We start from the raw sequence: 22,531 nt of genomic DNA, 5'->3' as shown, positions 1-22,531 counted from the left end.
TGGCCTCATCTCAGAACAGCAGCTGAGGGGTATTGGAGGTCTACGACACTGCACAGTCTTAGTTAATGTTGGGGTCACTGAGAGTCAGACCTCACAGACAGTATTGGCTGCAGATTGAGAAAACTTTATATAAATTTCCCATCTATTTCCCTCCCAGCTCCAGCAGATAAATTTCATGAGTCTTATGCAAGTCGTCGGGTCGTCATTTGCGGCGATGCCAGCTCTGCAGCACGTCTTGGAGCAAACCTCACAAATCGGAAGGAATCCAGTGTTGCCCCCCATGGGTGAGCGCACTGCACTACAGGTCATTCATCAAGTTCCAGCAGAAAATGCAACAGCTGTACCTACGGCGGATACACGGCAGGAAGCGGAGGAAGTGCAGAGCCGGAGCGGGATCAACGCTGCTGAGAATCGGACCAAGAGCGACCAGAGCAATAAGGAGAATCTGCAGGTATCATTGTCTTCTGTCCTCACTTGTGTGTAAGAAATGGATTTATCTTACTTGTGTCCTCAGCAATTCTTCTAATTCAGAGCAGCATTCATTAGAGAGAGCCACTGCCAGCCCCAGGGATCTGAGCCATATATCACTGTTTCCTTCTCCTATAGATGCTGCAAGTCTACAGCTGTATACAAATGCTGCTAACATAGAGCTGTATACAAATGCTGCAAAAGATTGGAGATTTTCCTTTCCAGAATGGATTTATAGATTTAGATGTCCATCAAGTTCCCTAATGAACAGTTTTGCTGCCATGCATGCCAGTCTGTTCCCACCCCAGCGCCTAATATTGAATGACGATACGTCTGATCCCATAGAATAGATCTTGTCACTAGATCTTGTCCCAGAAGTCCCATGAAAGAGTGCGGAAGAGAGTTCTAAGCCGAGTATATACTCGAGTATAAGCCGACCCGGGTATAAGCCGAGACCCTTAATTTTACCATCAAAACTGGGAAAACCTATTGACTCGAGTATAAGCCGAGGTAGGGAAATACATTGGTCACAGACCCCCCCAGTATGTAGCCAGCCTGCCCCCAGTAGTATACAGCAGCCCCCAGTAGTGTACAGCACTGCCCCCAGTAGTATACAGCACTGCCCCCAGTAGTATACAGCACTGCCCCCAGTAGTATACAGCACTGCCCCAGTAGTATACAGCACTGCCCCCAGTAGTATACAGCCAGTCCCCAGTAGTATACAGCACAGCCCCCAGTAGTATACAGCACAGCCCCCAGTAGTATACAGCACAGCCCCCAGTAGTATACAGCACAGCCCCCAGTAGTATACAGCACAGCCCCCAGTAGTATACAGCACAGCCCCCAGTAGTATACAGCACTGCCCCCAGTAGTATACAGCACTGCCCCCAGTAGTATACAGCACTGCCCCCAGTAGTATACAGCACTGCCCCCAGTAGTATACAGCACTGCCCCCAGTAGTATACAGCACTGCCCCCAGTAGTATACAGCACTGCCCCCAGTAGTATACAGCACTGCCCCCAGTAGTATACAGCACTGCCCCCAGTAGTATACAGCACTGCCCCCAGTAGTATACAGCACTGCCCCCAGTAGTATACAGCACTGCCCCTAGTAGTATACAGCACTGCCCCCAGTAGTATACAGCACAGCCCCCAGTAGTATACAGCACAGCCCCCAGTAGTATACAGCACTGCCCCCAGTAGTATACAGCACTGCCCCCAGTAGTATACAGCCAGTCCCCAGTAGTATACAGCACTGCCCCCAGTAGTATACAGCACTGCCCCCAGTAGTATACAGCACTGCCCCCAGTAGTATACAGCACTGCCCCCAGTAGTATACAGCACTGCCCCCAGTAGTATACAGCACTGCTCCCAGTAGTATACAGCACTGCCCCCAGTAGTATACAGCACTGCCCCCAGTAGTATACAGCACTGCCCCCAGTAGTATACAGCACTGCCCCCAGTAGTATACAGCACTGCCCCCAGTAGTATACAGCACTGCCCCCAGTAGTATACAGCACAGCCCCCAGTAGTATACAGCACAGCCCCCAGTAGTATACAGCACAGCCCCCAGTAGTATACAGCACAGCCCCCAGTAGTATACAGCACAGCCCCCAGTAGTATACAGCACAGCCCCCAGTAGTATACAGCACAGCCCCCAGTAGTATACAGCACAGCCCCCAGTAGTATACAGCACAGCCCCCAGTAGTATACAGCACTGCCCCCAGTAGTATACAGCACTGCCCCCAGTAGTATACAGCACTGCCCCCAGTAGTATACAGCACTGCTCCCAGTAGTATACAGCACTGCCCCCAGTAGTATACAGCACTGCCCCCAGTAGTATACAGCACTGCCCCCAGTAGTATACAGCACAGCCCCCAGTAGTATACAGCACAGCCCCCAGTAGTATACAGCACTGCCCCCAGTAGTATACAGCACTGCCCCCAGTAGTATACAGCACTGCCCCCAGTAGTATTCAGCACTGCCCCCAGTAGCATACAGCACTGCCCCCAGTAGTATACAGCACAGCCCCCAGTAGTATACAGTCTGCCCAGCGTTAAAAAAAAAACAAAAAACTTATATACTCACCCTCCGGTGGCCCCGATGTGCAGCGCTGCTCCCCCGATGTCCGCACGGGTCCTCTTCTGGCTTCCGCGCCCATCTTCTTGCTTCTCTAACTTCGTGCTGGGCGCCGCCATTGCTCTCCCCCGGACGGCGCCTAGTATGACGCGCCGCTGCTGACGTCATACTAGGTGCCGCCTGGAAGAAAAACATGGCGGCGCCTGGCACGAAGTTAGAGAAGCAAGAAGATGGGCGCGGAAGCCAGAAGAGGACCCGCGCGGACATCGGGGGAGCAGCGCTGCACATCGGGGCCACCGGAGGGTGAGTATATAAGTTTTTATTATTTTTTAAAATATTTTTTAAGTATATATATTAAGTAATGACTCGTGTATGAGCCGAGGGGACGTTTTTCAGCACATTTTTTGTGCTGAAAAACTCTGCTTATACACGAGTATATACTGTACTTCTATGGGACTCCAAGGACAGCTGGTGGCACAGGAGGATTTGGCGGTCCCAGTTCTGCCAGTTATTGTGCCTCATCCCCTGTGGAGAGGGATAAATAGTTTTATTGCTGATTATCTCTAGCACTGGTGACTTCATAACATAGCGGTGATATCAGCTTCTAGTTTTCCAACTCCCTTATATTTTGCTCATATTTTCTGTGCAGAAACTTCCGGAGCTCAGCATCCCTACCAGCCAGGAGGACAAGATCCCAGCAAGGTCGGGGTTATTGAGCACCGCTCCTCAGCATAGTCTTCCCTTAATTACCCCTCTGCCAGCACCACAGAAAACCCCAACCCTCATCAGACCTCCAGTCATGAAGAACCAAAGTGGATTTCCACTTCTAAAACTACAGCCGGAGCCCCAGTTCATAGCACTAAGTATGAGACCACCACTGAGAGAAGCGTGGGCACCCCGGAGCTCTGTCCCGAGCACCACCACCCCTGTACCCAGAAATCTAACACAGCCTACTGCTATCGGTGATCCCAATATGACACATAAAATCCAGAAATGGGCAGAACCTGTGATTAGAGGACCTCCGGCACATCCCACTTATCATCCTACTTCACAAACACCCGGCCGTGTTCACCAGCAACCAGCGATCCCTGTGTTTGCAAGTGACCGTAACAAGGCGGGTATGCCCCTGCTCCAACTGCGCACAGATCCGGTCCTCTTTATCCCACCTGTACAGAATCCGGGCCCCAGAGCTCCTTCATTATTACACCTCCCCAGAGACGTGGCAGATCCATTCAAAACATTGCCTCTGACAAATCTGACTTTGCTAAAAACCAACTTGCCACAGCAGATAGAGGTAAGTGACAGAACCGCATACTGTACTGTAATAATAAATGGGAAGTAGGATACAGATATTATACTACTGTAATCCCCAGTTTATACTGAAAGGGACCGATGCACAGACATAAGAGTTACATTTTATCATGCATGCAGCCAACACCAGGGGGAGCTCAGGAGATTACTGCAGACAGTGTTATGAGTATGTATAACCAGTCTGCACTAAGCTCATGAGCTCCTCCTAGTGGTGCCATAGACTGTCATCAACTTTCTATGAAGTAAATGTGGAGCTTTTATCAGAAGAATTGATCTCCGACCAAACATAACCGCAAAAACTTTAGTCCAAAAAGAAAAGAGATACAAGATGGAGAGCACACACAAAGTTGATATGTTGATAAGTTAACTTGTTTCGTGGGAAAACCCCTTTAAGGATAGTGTTTAAAACGCCAGTCTTAATAAATTCTCCCCATTGTACTTCCTAGTGCCATCTATTATTATCTACTGGGGAGCTGGAAAAAATTCTGAATCTGTTGGAATTGGCGAAAAACGCAGTTACGCCATTATCTTAGGGGCTTTTTTTTTTACGGCTTTCACTCTACAATCCTCACACCGCTGACATACTAAATTTATTTTTGTTTTGTCTTCATACCGTTAGAAAAAAAACTGCACTAGGAGTGAGCACCTCCTAGTGCTACAGCATACAGCATTGTCGAAACCTTCGATAACTCTAACCAACACTGCAGCGCTGTACAATTGACCGCGCTGTAAGTGGTCGGGCATATTCATAATCCCGCCCCCTCATGATTACACCCGCGGTCCGGCGGTTTCAATTGTACAGCAGCTCCCAGTTTTTAGAGTTGACAGGTCCTCTTTAACCCTTTCACGACGTATGATGGAAATGCACGTCACGGGTCGGCCGCGGGTGCATGGAGAGGGCTTCCCGGGCTGAACCCTCTCCATAGCCAGTAAGTCTTTGCAGCATATCGAAGGCACCAATCGCGGGTGTTAACCCGCACATTGCCGCCAGCAAAGATGGGCGGATCAATGATTGGATCACCTAGGATTAAAGTACCCTAGGGAGTCTGAAAAATAGTAAAAGTTAAAATTAAAAAAAATGTATAATAAAAAAATCTAAAAATTCATATCACCCCACTTTCCCTAGAACTGATATAAATATAAATAAACAGTGAAAATCACAGACACATTAGGAAACGCCACGTCCAAAAATGCCCGATCTATCAAAATATAATAACCGGTTTTCACTGCATTTAACCCCATAACGGAAAATAGCGCCCAAAGTCAACAATGGCATTTTTTTGCCATTTTGAAAAATATAAAAAAAATCTATAAAAAGTGATCAAAAGCTCGTACAGTCCTAAAAATGGTAGCATTTAAAAACTTCAACAGAAGTCGCAAAAAAATGACACCACCCACAGCTCCGTACACCAAAGTATGAAAAAGTTATTAGCGCCAGAAGATGGCAAAATAAAAAAATAAAAAAATTCTACACAAGTTTTAATTTTTGTAAATGTATGAAAACATTGTAAAACCTATACAAATTTGTTATCCCCGTGATCGCACCGATCCAAAGAATAAAGTAGACATGTCATTAGGGGCGCAGAGTGAAAGCCGTGAAATCCAAGCCCACAAGAAAACTGCGTAAATGCTCTTTTTTTTTCACCATTTTCACTGCATTTTGCATTTTTTTTCCCCGCTTCCCAGTACACGGCATGGAATAGTAAATACCATCAGATAGATATAGATTTTTGATTGTGGGGAGTGAAAATTCGAAATGAAAAAACAAATAAGGGCGAAGTCCTTAAAGGGTTAAGTAAAAAAAAAAAAAAAAGTCTTGTGTCTTCTTGAACCGACCTATTTTTGTAGGGCGAGCTGATGTTTTTCATTCGACCAATTATTTTGTTTTTAACTTTTTATGGAGGGTTTTTTATAAGCTTCTAGGGAAAGTGTTCTAAATTTTGACCACTTATACAATATACTGTCATGCAGCAGATTGTAATGAATGACGTCTATGAGACCCTTTTACAGTTTTTATAAAGTTTATTTAGATTTTTAGAACCAGTTTATTGCTGTTTGGATATAAACATTTTTGGGCTGAATGACTTTTCCAGACTGATGTTCAGAGACGAGATCCCGGCGCTACTCAAGAAAAGCTCCAGCAGTTGAAAGTAAACATTCTGCCCTGTGAAGACGTGGCTCAAGCGGAGGAGAGTATTAAAAGGTGCGGATCACGTGATGGAAGTTCTGATTCTGATGGACCAGGCACAGTCATCCCAGCTCCAGTCCGATGAGACTCTTTTCAACCCCATTTTCAGTACTCTGCAGGTCAGGATCATGATAAAAACGTTCTTCTCATGATCCTCACCAGCGTCTCTCACTCTAGAGGAGCAGGTCCTGTCCTACATTACATGGAAAACCTATTAATATGTACAGACACTGTGTAATATCTCATTTCTCCTGTGGGGGAGCAGCAAGGAAAGTGAGCGATGACTGTAAGGATTTCCTGCAGTTTACCGCTGATCGCTGGGGATTCCAGAAAGAATATTATATATTCCAGAAAGAATATTATATATTCCAGAAAGAATATTATATCGCTTTCAGCCTCTATTAATTTTTGATTTTATTTCTCCTTAGGAAAAACAGACGCACTCTGAAGGAAAAAATGGAAAAGAAGGAGAAGAAGGCATCAGTTACATTCCGTCCAGAAGCCTCAATCATCGCCCCTAACAATCTGGATGAGGTCACGGGCTCTGAGGTGTGCAATTTAATTCCTAAAAATTAACAATCTGCAAAAAATTTGCAACAGGGGTGTTGTAAAATTTTTGTGCAAAAAAATGGAAATCGTTCCCACCCCCAGATCCTTTTACATTAAGTGGCGGCTGTTGGAGTTAGTGGTTTGTGCCTGTCCGTGGGAAGACAAAAAGTTTCTATAATTTACCTGTATATTTGACTTTCTGGCCCACAGGGGATTACAGACCCTTCTCTTTTTTTTTTTTAAATAATTTTTAAAGGTTATTCGGTATAACAAGGGAAAGCAATGAAATATGTATGCAATTGTGCAATCTTAAAGGAAAATAACGCTATAGCACTCATCGATGCAATAATTCGTAGGCTGGTGATGGACAACACTTAGAACCTGGTTATTCCACTGGAGGTAGAGATCAAGGGGGTATAACTGTACGTAAATGTGTCTCCTCAATCCAAAATTACAGAAAGCATAATAATACACATTGTAGAAGCTAAGAATCTCCAAGACGCTTCTAATCCAATTAGAGTCATAGTTAGTTTCTGTGTCTTGGTTCCTACCTCTGCTTCCTGTCAGAGAATTCAATCATTGTTAGGGTTCTTACAATAGAAGCCTTCTCAGTGTAGGGTTATGAGCGTAAAAGTAGCAGTCTGAGCAGTCATATGTGGCCGTGGTACAGTATATATAATAACTTTATAATAGCCCCCCTGTGGCCTGTGTAAGCCATGCAGCCCCAGCTCCCTCCTCCTTCACACAAATAATTTTCAGGATCACTGGAGAGTCCCAGGGGTCGGACCCCTGTTGTTATAAGTCACGGTACACCCTAGCAACTCTCCATTACCCTTTAACATAGGGAGACTCCTTTAAGGCTATTTCTTTTCTTTTTGAACACAGGTTGTGGATCACAAAAAGCAGGACCTCCACGAAGGAAATGAATTTGTTTTTCCGATTGGTAAGTGTCTCCCAAACCCTGTATATGACAAAGTAGATGTAATAGTCTTTAAATGAATATCTTATTTTTGGTCACCTATGCTAAGCATAAGTGATCAATATCTGATCTGTGGGGTCTGACACCCAGCACCCACTGTTGATTAGCTGTTACTGCTGCTTATTATATTATAAGCGCTGTTATGTCATGTCCATTGATCACACTATTTGTTTTACTGCTGTGTTTCAGTTAATGGGACTGAGCTGCAATGGGGACTGTAACCTCACATTTACATCCACTTTATTTCAGGTTCTTTTGACTCCATGTTGCAAGATCGACTCCCAGAGACCCCCATGGCTTCGATGGCAGAATTACATTTTATAGCTGCCACCATGAAGAGACCGCCAGAGATCCGGGACGCCAGCACCAACACAGATCCTGGTAATGTTTAGGATTGGGACAGATTTGTAATCCTCTTAATCTCAGGAGTGGATCCCCTACTGATATGATATGAACAACCTATCCTATGGACAGTAAAGAACCCAAAGCATCCTATATTGGTTATTTCTGCTAGGGATGGGCATGGAAACCCCCTTTAAGTTATATCTCATACTTGGGGCTTTAAGAAAGCTTATGCCTACAATGTACCACTAATTCTGTGCCTATTCAATATAGCATATAGCCATAACTAAGTGTACCCTCTAATAGCATATGAGAAAGCCGAAAGCTGAGGCTACAAATAATAACTATCAACCTATTTTGTCCACAAGAAAGGGGACAGGCCCAAAGCATAAGCCACACTACTCTATATGGAATAATAAATCTTAAATTAACATACAAAAGGATTAACATGAAGAGAAATTGTAATGCTAGTTAAAAATGCAACCACAGATGGAAATGCGCAGACAAGGGAGTCACTCCACATGGACATTTTGAGGGAACCTTGCAACATGTATAATGTAAAACTTGGGCAAACATATAGCCAAGTACACATATGTCATCAGACAGTATTACTGAAAATGTAAAGTTGTATTACATGTGCCCCAAGTAAAAAAATGAACAACTTTTCCTACCCATAACAGTTGTGCCGGTTCCCGTGTCCTGGCTGACTCCTGCCCCATCTGTGGTGGCATTTTTAACTAGCATTACAATTTCTCTGCAGGCTTTAAGAAAGCTGCATAATAACCCCATGTGGGGTATTCATATTGGATATGTATTTACTTGGGGTACAGGTACTATGCTGGTCTATTGCTGTATAGATCGGAGGGTGATTCTCTACTTGCCTCTATGATCTCCTCTTGCTCACAGCTTTGCCTCTGATCTCGCTTTGCTCCTTCCTTTCATCTCTTGTCGCAGCATCCAGAAATACAGAAGACAAATCTATGGATTTAGACACCTGTGCCCGCGGTGACTTGGCCGCCATGCTTCATCCTGAAGGTGCGCTTTCTGCCATTCCCTTTAACTTTCATGCTCTGCTACAACCCTGTCTGCAGCTCCATCCACATAAAGGTCTTTGCCGATTTTCCTCCTCTGCCGGTTGTGTCTTTACTGGATGAATGTATTAGAGGTGTCACTTCGGTGCTTAAGTAGGTGCATGTTTGAGGGTGGAGTGCCCCTTTAAAGACGACATGGTTTATTATGTATGAGTACATTACTGGATTTCAGGTGGGGTTGTATCTGCTGTGACTAATATTCAAGAATGTGGTATCTTTTACTACAATCATATAATAATCTCTCTCCTACCTCCTCTCCCTTTCAGGATCTATTCAATCCCTTAAAGACTCCGGGATGCAGCATAAAAAGGTCCCCCGCTCTGCTGTGGCCATCCCGCACTTGGATCCAGGTTTGTTCCCTTATATGTGCCCCCTGGTGGAAAATCTGGAGTTTTTTAACACACCACACCCGGCTCAACCTTATGTAGAAATGTGTGAATTTTCTTTACAGTAGCAAAAGCCTCCTATTTACCTTTTTCTGATATTTTTTTTTTTCCACACAGAAGTTTTGCCCCCCGACATCCCGGAGCAGAGGCCTCCAGAGCTATTCTTAAATCTTCAGTATCTGGATGATCCAGGACAGCTGCACCGCCATGTAAGAAGCTTTACATAATCTGAGGCCACAAAACTTTTCAGGGAACAGTTGTAACACCTGTAACTTTAGTTTTGTTATATTTCCATGTATATATTCCATGATCATCCCACAGACTGCAGGACTAATGTATATCAGTTTATGTCTAAAGCTACAAAGTGTGAGGCTTCAGAAGGCTCCTGGCTGCCATAATGGGGGAATGGCTGCCATAATCTTCCTGTGGGATCAATAATAAAAGTTCAACCAACTCTTTAGATGCTGTGATCTCATGTGACCAAGGCATCAGAGGGATTATAGGACAGTGATTGGTGTTGTCTCTAATCATGGACTCATTGTAGCCATGTCCTGAAGCCCCCATATCAGTTGTACTTTTTATAGTTGATTAAAATTCCTCTCCGGGGGCAGAATATTGATCCACAGCGGATTAGTCGCAGTCCTTATGATCAGATGATGGAATAGAAGCTCTCACGTATCTGTGCATCTGGTTGTGGCCAGTTCTAGTAATACATCTTAATGCAACTTCCTCTCAACCCAATGTATGGCGTTGTGCATGGGAAACATTAAAGGGATCATGTTAGTGCCTGGAGTCAGATTGTAATTCCTTATATTTTGCTTCCTCTTATTAGATGCAGATGGAACATCACTCAGATGAAGGAGAATTCCCAGACTCTGCCGCTCCGGATTTTCCATCTTCAGCTGAACTACATCTCATGGCGGCGTCTGTGACCAAAGTGCTGTCTCCTGCCGACATTCAGAACAGAGGTAAGTGTCCAACAGCAGGTGCAGCTGCTTCCTTTCTGCTTGTGGGTTATATGCAGGATTACAGCTCTGACACATCCACTTTTATGTAATTGAGCTGCAATACCACAACCAATTTTTTTGTACGGTTTTGTCGCTATTACAGCAAAAAAAAGTCATGTTTTTCTAATTCTGTAAGACCCCTTTAATATCTTAGCCCTTTTTTTGTTTTTGAGTTTTTCACTCTCCAAAAATCCATAACTTTTTTACCTTTCCAACTACAGAGCTGGGTGAAGGTGAGTTTTAGGGAGTCTGATTGCTCCTACCATATATTTCACTGCTACTGCATTGGAGTTTTTGAGAATTTGCTGTAGATATGTAAAAATGTTCCACTGCCATGTGCCACCTATGAAACCGCTCCATACTCCCTGATCATAGGCTTGTGACCTACTAATAAGTTGCAAGTCATTATGGAGTTAATCAACGTTGCAGAATAATTCTGTTGTTCTTTAGCGTTATAATTTTGCCTCCTTGTTGTCGTTGAATAGATACATTAATGAAAACCCTTACATTACACTAGACATGCACTACCTCTGTTGTCACAGTGCAATATGCTGATCATTGGTCGCATGTAGCCCCACCCTTATATTTTTCACAGCTGAGGGTTTGCTACACATACATCTATTCTAGACAATCCTCGGTCAATGACCCAGACTCCAGACTGATGCAGGTAGAAACTGGACCACAGACGGATCCGTACCAGCTTCTGCTGCCAGTTTATTGCTCAAATGATCCCCAGGCTGTATACAACGGTAACAAACCCTCCGCTGTGAGACCTATTAGTTGGTTGTGTGCTATCTTGTGTGCTATGGCGAGGCATTTGAGGTTAGGGAGTCTTTTTGAGCAGGAACAGTTGATGTTAACGTTGTTCCTTCTTTTTCCCCAGATATGTTACAGAGACTACAATCAGGGGACTGGGCACCCACTGCTGCGGACGGGGTTACACATCAAATTCTGTCTGCAGATCCGATATCTGCCCGAAGAGTGAAGAGCCCCCGCGTCCGGAGCAGCGAACCCATGTCCAGACTGAAGGAGATGGACGCCCAGCTGCAGGCTCTGCAGAACATGGCCGACGGCATGGAGTATGACTTCGCCAATACCAAACTGGTGAGCCGTAATCCCCCCCCAACCATGATGTTCTTATACATTAATCGGACACACGGTTCCCCTTTATCACTGTCATCAATGGATCTCGTCCTCCCCATGATCTTCCCTTTGGTCACTGCTGGTTTCTGATGATCCAAGTGATTTCTCTCTGCTGCAGCTGGTGAACACGTTGGAGACCTTAACATCTGCAGTACAGCCGGAGCGTAACGAAGCCCCCTCTAGAAGATACGGAGCCCCCCAGAGAGGTAGAGTGCTGCAGACTAAATGATACATATCATACATGTACCTGAAAGCTCTCCAGGTCTCCATTCATTGTCATCATCTTTTCCAGGTGATCTAAGATTAGAGGATCTGACTGAGGAAGATGAATACAACCTGAGCAGCCCTGTGGGTATCTCCTCACCGGAGCGCCCCCTGCAGGTCCTGATATCTTCTAGAGGTGACGGAGATCACATTACAGGTACAAGGGGTTTATACAATTCAGACTTACAGTGAAATAGTATAAAAGTAACGTACAGCGACCGATGGTCCTACAATCGGAGGATCCTGCAGTGACCCCTCGCTCAGTCCTGTGATATGATGTAAGATGGTGACATATTCTGCCGCAAAATATAATCGGTGATACTAGAAATCCCATATAAATGGGAATTAATCAGCAATGCATTATAATCAAACTTCACTCACTGCATAAGCATCGGCTCCCTTCTTGTGGTAGAAATACTACTTAAAGGGGTTGTCCACATTCAACAGATAATTAATAACAATGGCTTGTGTAATGAAAAGTTATACAATTTTCCAGAAAACTTCCTGTATTAATTCCTTACTGTTTTCTAGATCTCTGCTTGCTGTCTTGCTATAGAAAGCTTCCATGTTTACTTCCAGTGGATAGAAATATGTCCATGGTCACACAGGTGCACGGCTCGTTATTATTGCAGAAAGTAATCAGAGCTGTGTGATATAACGAGCTGTGCACCTGCGTGTCACTCACAAGACAATGGACAGATTTCTATTCACCGCAAATAAACATGGAAGCTTTCTATAGCAGGACAGCAAGCAGAGATCTAGGAAACATTGAGGAATTGATACAGTAAGTATATTTGAAAATTGTATAACTTTTCCTTATACAAACCTTATCAATTATTTGCTAAAACCAGGCAACCCCTTTAAGGCATGATTTAGCTTTTTCCTTGAGGTGTTAAATATCAGGGCTTTTTACCAGAAATAAAAGTTATGACACTGTGAGGCAAACCTTAGACTTCAGGGGTTAATTAAGGAGCGGGAACAGATCTTGTTACGGAATAGATGATGGGGAGATATTTTGGCCGGTTTCCCTCCTCTGTTCCCTTCTCCCTGGGCTGTTAATCACACAGAGGGTATACATGTATCCATTGTCAGCGTCACCTTACATAACCCCGCAGCGTCTGTAGGATCATCGTGTTACAGCCGTTGTCTCCCCGGGAAACCCAACAAGTGCGAAGCCGAGTCTTGGGAATATTCTCCATCGCTTCTTAGTGCGGAGTCCTCAGGATTTCCGACCTGCCATCATCTAATATCTCTTCTTGTTTCAGCTCCCAGGCAGGCGGACGATATGGATCAGAGGTAAGGAGGGGGCGACGCCGAGTGTCCTATATGTGGGGGTAGAGTACACTGTGCTGGGGGCTCAGCCGTGACTAGTGCAGAGCCGGATACAGCATCCCACCACTCCTGCACTGTATGTAGATACATCTATGGAGACGATACAGTGCAGAGCTGGATACAGCATCCCACCACTCCTGCACTGTATGTAGATACATCTATGGAGACGATACAGTGCAGAGCCGGATTACAACATCCCATCACTCCTGCACTGTATGTAGATACATCTATGGAGACGATAAAGTGCAGAGCCGGATACAGCATCCCATCATTCCTGCACTGTATGTAGATACATTTATGGAGACGATACAGTGCAGAGCCGGATACAGCATCCCACCACTCCTGCACTGTATGTAGATACATCTATGGAGACGATACAGTGCAGAGCCGGATACAGCATCCCATCATTCCTGCACTGTATGTAGATACATCTATGGAGACGATAAAGTGCAGAGCCGGATACAGCATCCCATCATTCCTGCACTGTATGTAGATACATTTATGGAGACGATACAGTGCAGAGCCGGATACAGCATCCCACCACTCCTGCACTGTATGTAGATACATCTATGGAGACGATACAGTGCAGAGCCGGATACAGCATCCCATCATTCCTGCACTGTATGTAGATACATCTATGGAGACGATACAGTGCAGAGCCGGATACATCATCCCATCACTCCTGCACTGTATGTAGATACATCTATGGAGACGATACAGTGCAGAGCCGGATACAACATCCCATCACTCCTGCACTGTATGTAGATACATCTATGGAGACGATACAGTGCAGAGCCGGATACAACATCCCACCACTCCTGCACTGTATATAGATACATCTATGGAGACGATAAAGTGCAGAGCCGGATACAACATCCCATCACTCCTGCACTGTATGTAGATACATCTATGGAGACGATACAGTGCAGAGCCGGATACAACATCCCACCACTCCTGCACTGTATGTAGATACATCTATGGAGACGATACAGTGCAGAGCCGGATACAACATCCCACCACTCCTGCACTGTATGTAGATACATCTATGGAGACGATACAGTGCAGAGCCGGATACAACATCCCATCACTCCTGCACTGTATGTAGATACATCTATGGAGACAATGTAGAAGCTGCTGCACATAACACACTGGTTGTATTGTCTGTGAGGAGGATATGATAGTCTGGGCTCTTGCACTCAGTCCAGAACCTTTGAAGTTTAAAAGGTTCCATGTACAAGCGGCAGAACTCACCTGCAATTGTGGATTTTGCTGCAGATTAAAGCTAATCAGTCACCAGTTTTTACCCGCTTAAAACAGCAGCCCCCTCAGGTAGGGTATGACATGTCCTTTCTACAAGTTCCTCTTTTATGTGAACTCGCCCTTTTACCTCCTCCAATGTCACATGACAGTGAGCAGAGAGGAGTCATATTTTGCCTGAGATGAGTCAAGTTTAGAAGCTGCAGGGGGGAAGCCACACTTCAGGCGGCCTTTTTTCTATACTATTTAGAAACGGGCTGCTGGTGTCATGTTAAAGATAATAATCTCATCTTCCAAATCAGGAGACCTTGTGGTTTTGTCATCTACAGAGCTGGAGATCCAGGCAGTCATAGCCTGAAACGTAAGCTGTACATAAAGATCTGGTATCGCTGCTTCTGAGGGCTGAAAGATGTGATACCAGGCAGCTTGTTTCTTGGTGCTATAGAACAGAGTCTGACGTGCCGCTCCCCCCTGCAGGCTCTTAACCTGAATCATCTCAGGAAAAATATGACTCTTCTCTGCTCATTGTCATGTAACTTTGGAGGACATAAACGAGTGATATTTGACATAAGAGGGAATAATAGAAAGGACATTTCATCCCCTTCCTGTGGGGACTGGAGGTCTCTGACTTAACACAGACTGAATAACACCTTCCCCTCCCCCGCAGTGTTTTCCCGGACGCTCTGCAGATCACCGGCCTCAGTGACGTTGCTGACATCCTGGGGGATCTCCTGGCCGGAGGGGTCTCGGCTTCTGAACTCGGGCTGTCACCCGCCCAGGCCCAGAAGTTATCCAAGTAAGAACCTGACACTCCAGCGACCTCCTGACTATACAATAGTGCGATGCTGAACAACGTAAAAACCTTCTCTGAACAGGGCGAAGCGTCGGGGGGCAACACAGAGGAGCGCGAGCGAGCGGGCAGATCTACTGCGCTGGATGAAGAAGAAGCAGAGGGAACGTCTGGCCGAGCACCGGAGGAGGCTGCAGGAGCTGAGGGAGACGGAACACCGGCCCTTCCAGGCGCAGCAGCATGGGGTAAGGGCAACATTCACTCCTGTCATTGCCAGGTCATGCTGGGACTTGTGGTTCACTGGTGTCTCTAACCTGAAGACCTGGTGTGTTCTGCTCAGTATTAATCATACATTAAGGGTTGGTTCACACTGACACAAGGGAAACCACAGACTCAAAGCCTGGGAGCTGCACCCTTCTCTGCAGGGGGCAATGAGTCAGATTTATGGATAGTTCATCACTATGTAAAAGGTTGTAGGGAGTAGTGCGTGTCTGATATAATATATAATCTTCCAGAAGATACTGGGGCACATTTACTAAGAGCAGTGCAGTGTTGTGTACTATGTGCAGTTACCTGTGTATAGTGCAGTGCATTAATCTGGCGTCCCCTGCACTGCCCCGACAGAGGGCACCATTTTTTATTTTTTGCAATCCGTTTGCACCTACAATAACGTGCGAGGCCCTTGGTAAATGTGCCCCTCCTGTATGAGCAGGTGATCGCTGTATAGGAGGCAACCGGGTAATCTATCATTATTTTCCGGTTTTCACTTTTTTTTTTTTTCTTTTAGAAAACTTCAAAAACGATCCAGGAAATGCGACATGTGAAGGATGAGCGGGATCGGTGAGTGCGGTGCAGTAATTCAACAGGTGCATTGGTTCGCAGTGTAGTGCACACCTGATTGACTGTCGGGGGTCCGCTGTATACAGATCGTCTTGTAGTGTGGGGGAGGTGACTGCTGTCCGGGGTCCGCTGTATACAGATCGTCTTGTAGTGTGGGGGAGGTGACTGCTGTCCGGGGTCCGCTGTATACAGATAGTCTTGTAGTGTGGGGGAGGTGACTGCTGTCCGGGGTCTGCTGTATACAGATCGTCTTGTAGTGTGGGGGAGGTGACTGCTGTCCGGGGTCCACTGTATACAGATAGTCTTGTAGTGTGGGGGAGGTGACTGCTGTCCGGGGTCCGCTGTATACAGATCGTCTTGTAGTGTGGGGGAGGTGACTGCTGTCGGGGGTCCGCTGTATACAGATCGTCTTGTAGTGTGGGGGAGGTGACTGCTGTCGGGGGTCCGCTGTATACAGATCGTCTTGTAGTGTGGGGGAGGTGACTGCTGTCGGGGGTCCGCTGTATACAGATCGTCTTGTAGTGTGGGGGAGGTGACTGCTGTCGGGGGTCCGCTGTATACAGATCGTCTTGTAGTGTGGGGGAGGTGACTGCTGTCGGGGGTCCGCTGTATACAGATTACTTTCTCTTTGTAGGTCTCTGCTTTTGGAGCATCACAGTCACCGGGTGTCAGACGCCATCGGTCTCATGCAGGAAATTTTGTCAGGAGCCAAACAAATTCCTTCTACGACTTCCAGACCCAACACATCCCGCGTCTCCGGACCCCAGACCTCTGTTAAAGGGTAAATGACCTTACAAGACCACATTGTCCATAGGTCCATGCACATGGGGTGGTAGAGCCATGGACCGGTCACACCACTAGTGTCTGATTCTAGGGAAGATGTGTGATGACCCATATATCCAGTACCACGGGTAACAAGTACCTACTGGCCATCACCCATCTTTCCTAGGGACAGATAAGAGCAAATATATGAATGATCCTTTGCATCACACCCTGTACGGTTCCCTGTGACATCTAGTGATTTGTCCCTTGTTCTTGCAGCGTTCGCAGTGCGGCACGGAGTTTATCAGCCAATCAGGAGATGCGTCGGTCGTCTTCAAGAGGCGGCACCAAGTCCACATCTACCCCTGCACAGACACGGATTAGGGGTAGGAGTTTCCTTCGGTTGGAGATGACAGATCATCTCGTAATGCCGCCATATGCTGCTCATTATATGTGTCATGATCCCTCAGATCAGGTCATTATAGGGTAGGGAAGGGGTTAATGAGCACATACACGGTGGTCCGGGAAAGTGAGAGGGGTGATGAGGCGGATCCATGTTTGGTCTAGGGCAGGGAAAGGGTTAATATGGCATGAACCTGGTCATCAAGGTTATGGGATGGGGTTAAATAGAACATTCATTGTGGTCCATGGAATTGATGGGGTTAATAAGGGCATGTACCCGGCAATTTAGGGTAGGAAAGGGGATAATGGGCCAGATCTCTGATGTCTAGGGTTATGAAGGGTTAATGGGGCCCTCAACTAGTTATCTATGTTAGGAGGGTGTTAGTGGGGAAGTGATGGGGTTAATACATATACTTGGTAATCTAGGGTAGGGAAGGGGTTAAACAGGGAGATAGTGAAGGGTTAAAGGGGGACACTCTCACTTGTGCAGGTGCTGAACCAATGTAGATGTCACTTGTCACAGGATCTAGTTGTTTGTGCCTGGGGTATGCTGGGAGTTGTAGTTCTGCAGGAGGTGGTGACCCTGTATGTGTGGAGCTCGGTGCAGGGTCCTGATCTCTGTTTTTTTTTCTTCCTCAGGATCAGCAACATTTGTGCTTCCAAAGAGCAACAGGGACCCCCGAACCCGCAGCGCCCCGAGCTATCCTGTGCATAGGAAGTATGGTGAGCGGCCATAATATACACTGGGAAGGCTGATCAGTGCATGTTTAGGTCATCATGTTTCCACTGGGGTGCTTAAAGGGCCACTCCAGCTATTAACATGTCATTCTCAAATCTGTGGGGGTGGAGCCTGGGTCCACAGATCCAGAACATATTGTAAGTGTGAAGTACACATGAGTGATAACATAGCCGGACGGGTCCTCAGCTCTTCTACCTCTCTTCCTAGATCCATCCCTACCTGCTGACCGCCTCTCCCAGATCACCCGCCGCGGCATGCTGCCCTCCAGGAACAGGACGACTGTACAGAATACAAAACCCACAGCAAAACAAATGTCCCGGAAAGGTAAGGGTTAATGTACATAGTGACACAGAATAGTGAGTGCAGCTCTGGAGTATAATACAGGATGTACCTCAGGATCAGTACAGGATAAGTAATGCCATGTATGTACACAGTGACTGCACCAGCAGCAGAATAGTGAGTGCAGCTCTGGAGGATAATACAGGATGTAACTCAGGATCAGTACAGGATAAGTAATGTCATGTATGTACACAGTGACTGCACCAGCAGAATAGTGAGTGCAGCTCTGGAGTATAATACAGGATGTAACACAGGATAAGTAATGTCATGTATGTGCACAGTGACTGCACCAGCAGCAGAATAGTGAGTGCAGCTCTGGAGTATAATACAGGATGTACCTCAGGATCAGTACAGGATAAGTAATGCCATGTATGTACACAGTGACTGCACCAGCAGCAGAATAGTGAGTGCAGCTCTGGAGGATAATACAGGATGTAACTCAGGATCAGTACAGGATAAGTAATGTCATGTATGTACACAGTGACTGCACCAGCAGAATAGTGAGTGCAGCTCTGGAGTATAATACAGGATGTAACTCAGGATCAGTACAGGATAAGTAATGTCATGTATGTGCACAGTGACTGCACCAGCAGCAGAATAGTGAGTGCAGCTCTGGAGTATAATACAGGATGTAACTCAGGATCAGTACAGGATAAGTAATGTCATGTATGTGCACAGTGACTGCACCAGCAGCAGAATAGTGAGTGCAGCTCTGGATTATAATAGAGGATGTAACTCAGGATCAGTACAGGATAAGTAATGTCATGTATGTACACAGTGACTGCACCAGCAGCAGAATAGTGAGTGCAGCTCTGGAGTATAATAGAGGATGTAACTCAGGATCAGTACAGGATAAGTAATGTCATGTATGTGCACAGTGACTGCACCAGCAGCAGAATAGTGAGTGCAGCTCTGGAGTATAATAGAGGATGTAACTCAGGATCAGTACAGGATAAGTAATGTCATGTATGTACACAGTGACTGCACCAGCAGCAGAATAGTGAGTGCAGCTCTGGTGTATAATACAGGATGTAACTCCGGATCAGTACAGGATAAGTAATGTCATGTATGTACACAGTGACTGCACCAGCAGCAGAATAGTGAGTGCAGCTCTGGAGTATAATACAGGATGTAACTCAGGATCAGTACAGGATAAGTAATGTCATGTATGTGCACAGTGACTGCACCAGCAGCAGAATAGTGAGTGCAGCTCTGGATTATAATAGAGGATGTAACTCAGGATCAGTACAGGATAAGTAATGTCATGTATGTACACAGTGACTGCACCAGCAGCAGAATAGTGAGTGCAGCTCTGGAGTATAATAGAGGATGTAACTCAGGATCAGTACAGGATAAGTAATGTCATGTATGTGCACAGTGACTGCACCAGCAGCAGAATAGTGAGTGCAGCTCTGGAGTATAATACAGGATGTAACTCAGGATCAGTACAGGATAAGTAATGACATGTATGTACACAGTGACTGCACCAGCAGCAGAATAGTGAGTGCAGCTCTGGAGTATAATACAGGATGTAACTCAGGATCAGTACAGGATAAGTAATGTCATGTATGTGCACAGTGACTGCACCAGCAGCAGAATAGTGAGTGCAGCTCTGGAGTATAATAGAGGATGTAACTCAGGATCAGTACAGGATAAGTAATGACATGTATGTACACAGTGACTGCACTAGCAGCAGAATAGTGAGTGCAGCTCTGCAGTATAATACAGGATGTAACTCAGGATCAGTGCAGGATAAGTAATGTCATGTATGTGCACAGTGACTGCAGCAGAATAGTGAGTGCAGCTCTGGAGTATAATACAGGATGTAACTCAGGATCAGTACAGGATAAGTAATGTCATGTATGTACACAGTGACTGCACCAGCAGCAGAATAGTGAGTGCAGCTCTGGAGTATAATACAGGATGTAACTCCGGATCAGTACAGGATAAGTAATGTCATGTATGTACACAGTGACTGCACCAGCAGCAGAATAGTGAGTGCAGCTCTGGTGTATAATACAGGATGTAACTCCGGATCAGTACAGGATAAGTAATGTCATGTATGTACACAGTGACTGCACCAGCAGCAGAATAGTGAGTGCAGCTCTGGAGTATAATACAGGATGTAACTCCGGATCAGTACAGGATAAGTAATGTCATGTATGTGCACAGTGACTGCACCAGCAGCAGAATATTGAGTGCAGCTCTGGAGTATAATAGAGGATGTAACTCAGGATCAGTACAGGATAAGTAATGACATGTATGTACACAGTGACTGCACTAGCAGCAGAATAGTGAGTGCAGCTCTGGAGTATAATACAGGATGTAACTCAGGATCAGTGCAGGATAAGTAATGTCATGTATGTGCACAGTGACTGCACCAGCAGCAGAATAGTGAGTGCAGCTCTGGAGTATAATACAGGATGTAACTCAGGATCAGTACAGGATAAGTAATGTCATGTATGTGCACAGTGACTGCACCAGCAGCAGAATAGTGAGTGCAGCTCTGGTGTATAATACAGGATGTAACTCCGGATCAGTACAGGATAAGTAATGTCATGTATGTACACAGTGACTGCACCAGCAGCAGAATAGTGAGTGCAGCTCTGGTGTATAATACAGGATGTAACTCAGGATCAGTACAGGATAAGTAATGTCATGTATGTACACAGTGACTGCACCAGCAGCAGAATAGTGAGTGCAGCTCTGGTGTATAATACAGGATGTAACTCCGGATCAGTACAGGATAAGTAATGTCATGTATGTACACAGTGACTGCACCAGCAGCAGAATAGTGAGTGCAGCTCTGGTGTATAATACAGGATGTAACTCCGGATCAGTACAGGATAAGTAATGTCATGTATGTACACAGTGACTGCACCAGCAGCAGAATAGTGAGTGCAGCTCTGGAGTATAATACAGGATGTAACTCCGGATCAGTACAGGATAAGTAATGTCATGTATGTACACAGTGACTGCACCAGCAGCAGAATAGTGAGTGCAGCTCTGGATTATAATAGAGGATGTAACTCAGGATCAGTACAGGATAAGTAATGTCATGTATGTACACAGTGACTGCACCAGCAGCAGAATAGTGAGTGCAGCTCTGGGGTATAATACTGGATGTAACTCAGGATCAGTACAGGATAAGTAATGTCATGTATGTACACAGTGACTGCACCAGCAGAATAGTGAGTGCAGCTCTGGGGTATAATACAGGTATATAATTGGTGGTGTTATTCCCTGCACAGGTAGGAGCAGTAAAGGCACCAGTCCGCTCTCACAGTACGGTGAACTCCCGCTAGGAGATGACTATGAGAGGGACATTGTGAGTCCTTGGGAAATCCCTGATGAAATAAACCGGATATTACACAGCAGCAGAGACTCCATCCTGTCCCAGGTATGAAACATGATGTGACCTCTACATAGATGTAACATCAGCAGTCACCAGCAGGTGGAGACAGAGTCCAGCGAGAGAGAAGCCTGGAGGAGGCAGCAGCTGCAGAGGATAGATGTGTGGTGTTAGAGGGGCCACACTAACATACATAATGTCCTCCGGGGTGTCTCCAATGGCGGCTCTCCACAGGTGCCTAGTGTTATAGTGATGTCCTAAGTCGTGCTGCCTCTAGTGGCTGAACTGGAAGTGTATAAAAAGCGGTCAGCTGCTGCAGCGCCTCATAACCTCAGCCAGGAGCCCTACTACTGCGCACTGCTACTACCCCCATCATGATTACGGTCACGGGGGGATGTGATTGTGCCTGGTGGTCACATGGGCTGCTTCAAAATACTCAGCCAGCCCGATGGGGGAGAGTCACACTGGGGGTCTGGTAACTAAAGACCCCGCTACACACAGGGGATGTATAGATTATACGCTGGGGCTACAGCATCGCCACCTCCCTCCATAGATGTCCCATGAGGTGGGGGCCCAGTGATATGGGGGACACATACAGGGGCTGCAGCTCGTCCCTGAGCACGGGAACCATGGCACCTAGAGCTGGGCGCTCATGCCAGAGAATAAACCAGCCACTACCTGCAGGACACAAGTCTGGAGCGCCCCCTACTGCTGCATATCATAACCTCTCCTCTCCCTCTGCACAGGGGTCATTTATCAATGGAGAAGCCGATTCCCAGAAACTGACCCCGGACAATTCCTCGGAGAGCACGGGGAGTATCCTCAGTAAGCTGGACTGGTCGGCCATAGAGGACATGGTGGCCAGCGTGGGCAGCACCGAAACCTAACCTGGACCCATGTGATGCATCATAG

At 46.0% G+C, this 22,531-nt stretch overlaps 1 protein-coding gene across 3 annotated transcripts in view; it reads left to right on the top strand.

Moving 5' to 3' along the window:
* Nucleotides 1-22,531, top strand: part of CPLANE1 (ciliogenesis and planar polarity effector complex subunit 1) — a 55,887-nt gene extending 33,356 nt beyond the window's left edge. For all 3 annotated transcript variants that reach the window (XM_072135158.1, XM_072135149.1, XM_072135167.1), the window contains 22 exons: nucleotides 158-451; nucleotides 3,196-3,840; nucleotides 5,951-6,060; nucleotides 6,474-6,594; nucleotides 7,480-7,537; nucleotides 7,823-7,954; nucleotides 9,273-9,356; nucleotides 9,510-9,601; nucleotides 10,225-10,360; nucleotides 11,283-11,503; nucleotides 11,661-11,748; nucleotides 11,835-11,963; nucleotides 13,072-13,102; nucleotides 15,063-15,191; nucleotides 15,271-15,430; nucleotides 15,973-16,025; nucleotides 16,660-16,806; nucleotides 17,067-17,173; nucleotides 17,829-17,912; nucleotides 18,136-18,252; nucleotides 21,519-21,667; nucleotides 22,366-22,531. In XM_072135158.1, the coding sequence (XP_071991259.1) occupies nucleotides 158-451; nucleotides 3,196-3,840; nucleotides 5,951-6,060; nucleotides 6,474-6,594; nucleotides 7,480-7,537; nucleotides 7,823-7,954; nucleotides 9,273-9,356; nucleotides 9,510-9,601; nucleotides 10,225-10,360; nucleotides 11,283-11,503; nucleotides 11,661-11,748; nucleotides 11,835-11,963; nucleotides 13,072-13,102; nucleotides 15,063-15,191; nucleotides 15,271-15,430; nucleotides 15,973-16,025; nucleotides 16,660-16,806; nucleotides 17,067-17,173; nucleotides 17,829-17,912; nucleotides 18,136-18,252; nucleotides 21,519-21,667; nucleotides 22,366-22,506 (3,228 nt within the window). In that variant the 3' untranslated portion in view covers nucleotides 22,507-22,531. The remainder of the gene's footprint in view (nucleotides 1-157; nucleotides 452-3,195; nucleotides 3,841-5,950; nucleotides 6,061-6,473; nucleotides 6,595-7,479; nucleotides 7,538-7,822; nucleotides 7,955-9,272; nucleotides 9,357-9,509; nucleotides 9,602-10,224; nucleotides 10,361-11,282; nucleotides 11,504-11,660; nucleotides 11,749-11,834; nucleotides 11,964-13,071; nucleotides 13,103-15,062; nucleotides 15,192-15,270; nucleotides 15,431-15,972; nucleotides 16,026-16,659; nucleotides 16,807-17,066; nucleotides 17,174-17,828; nucleotides 17,913-18,135; nucleotides 18,253-21,518; nucleotides 21,668-22,365) is intronic.

This window comes from Engystomops pustulosus, chromosome 1, assembly GCF_040894005.1.
Source record: "Engystomops pustulosus chromosome 1, aEngPut4.maternal, whole genome shotgun sequence".
NCBI classification, from domain to species: domain Eukaryota; kingdom Metazoa; phylum Chordata; class Amphibia; order Anura; family Leptodactylidae; genus Engystomops; species Engystomops pustulosus.
The sequence above is the reverse complement of the archived record's forward strand: the minus strand, read 5'-3'. Positions and strand labels throughout refer to the sequence as shown.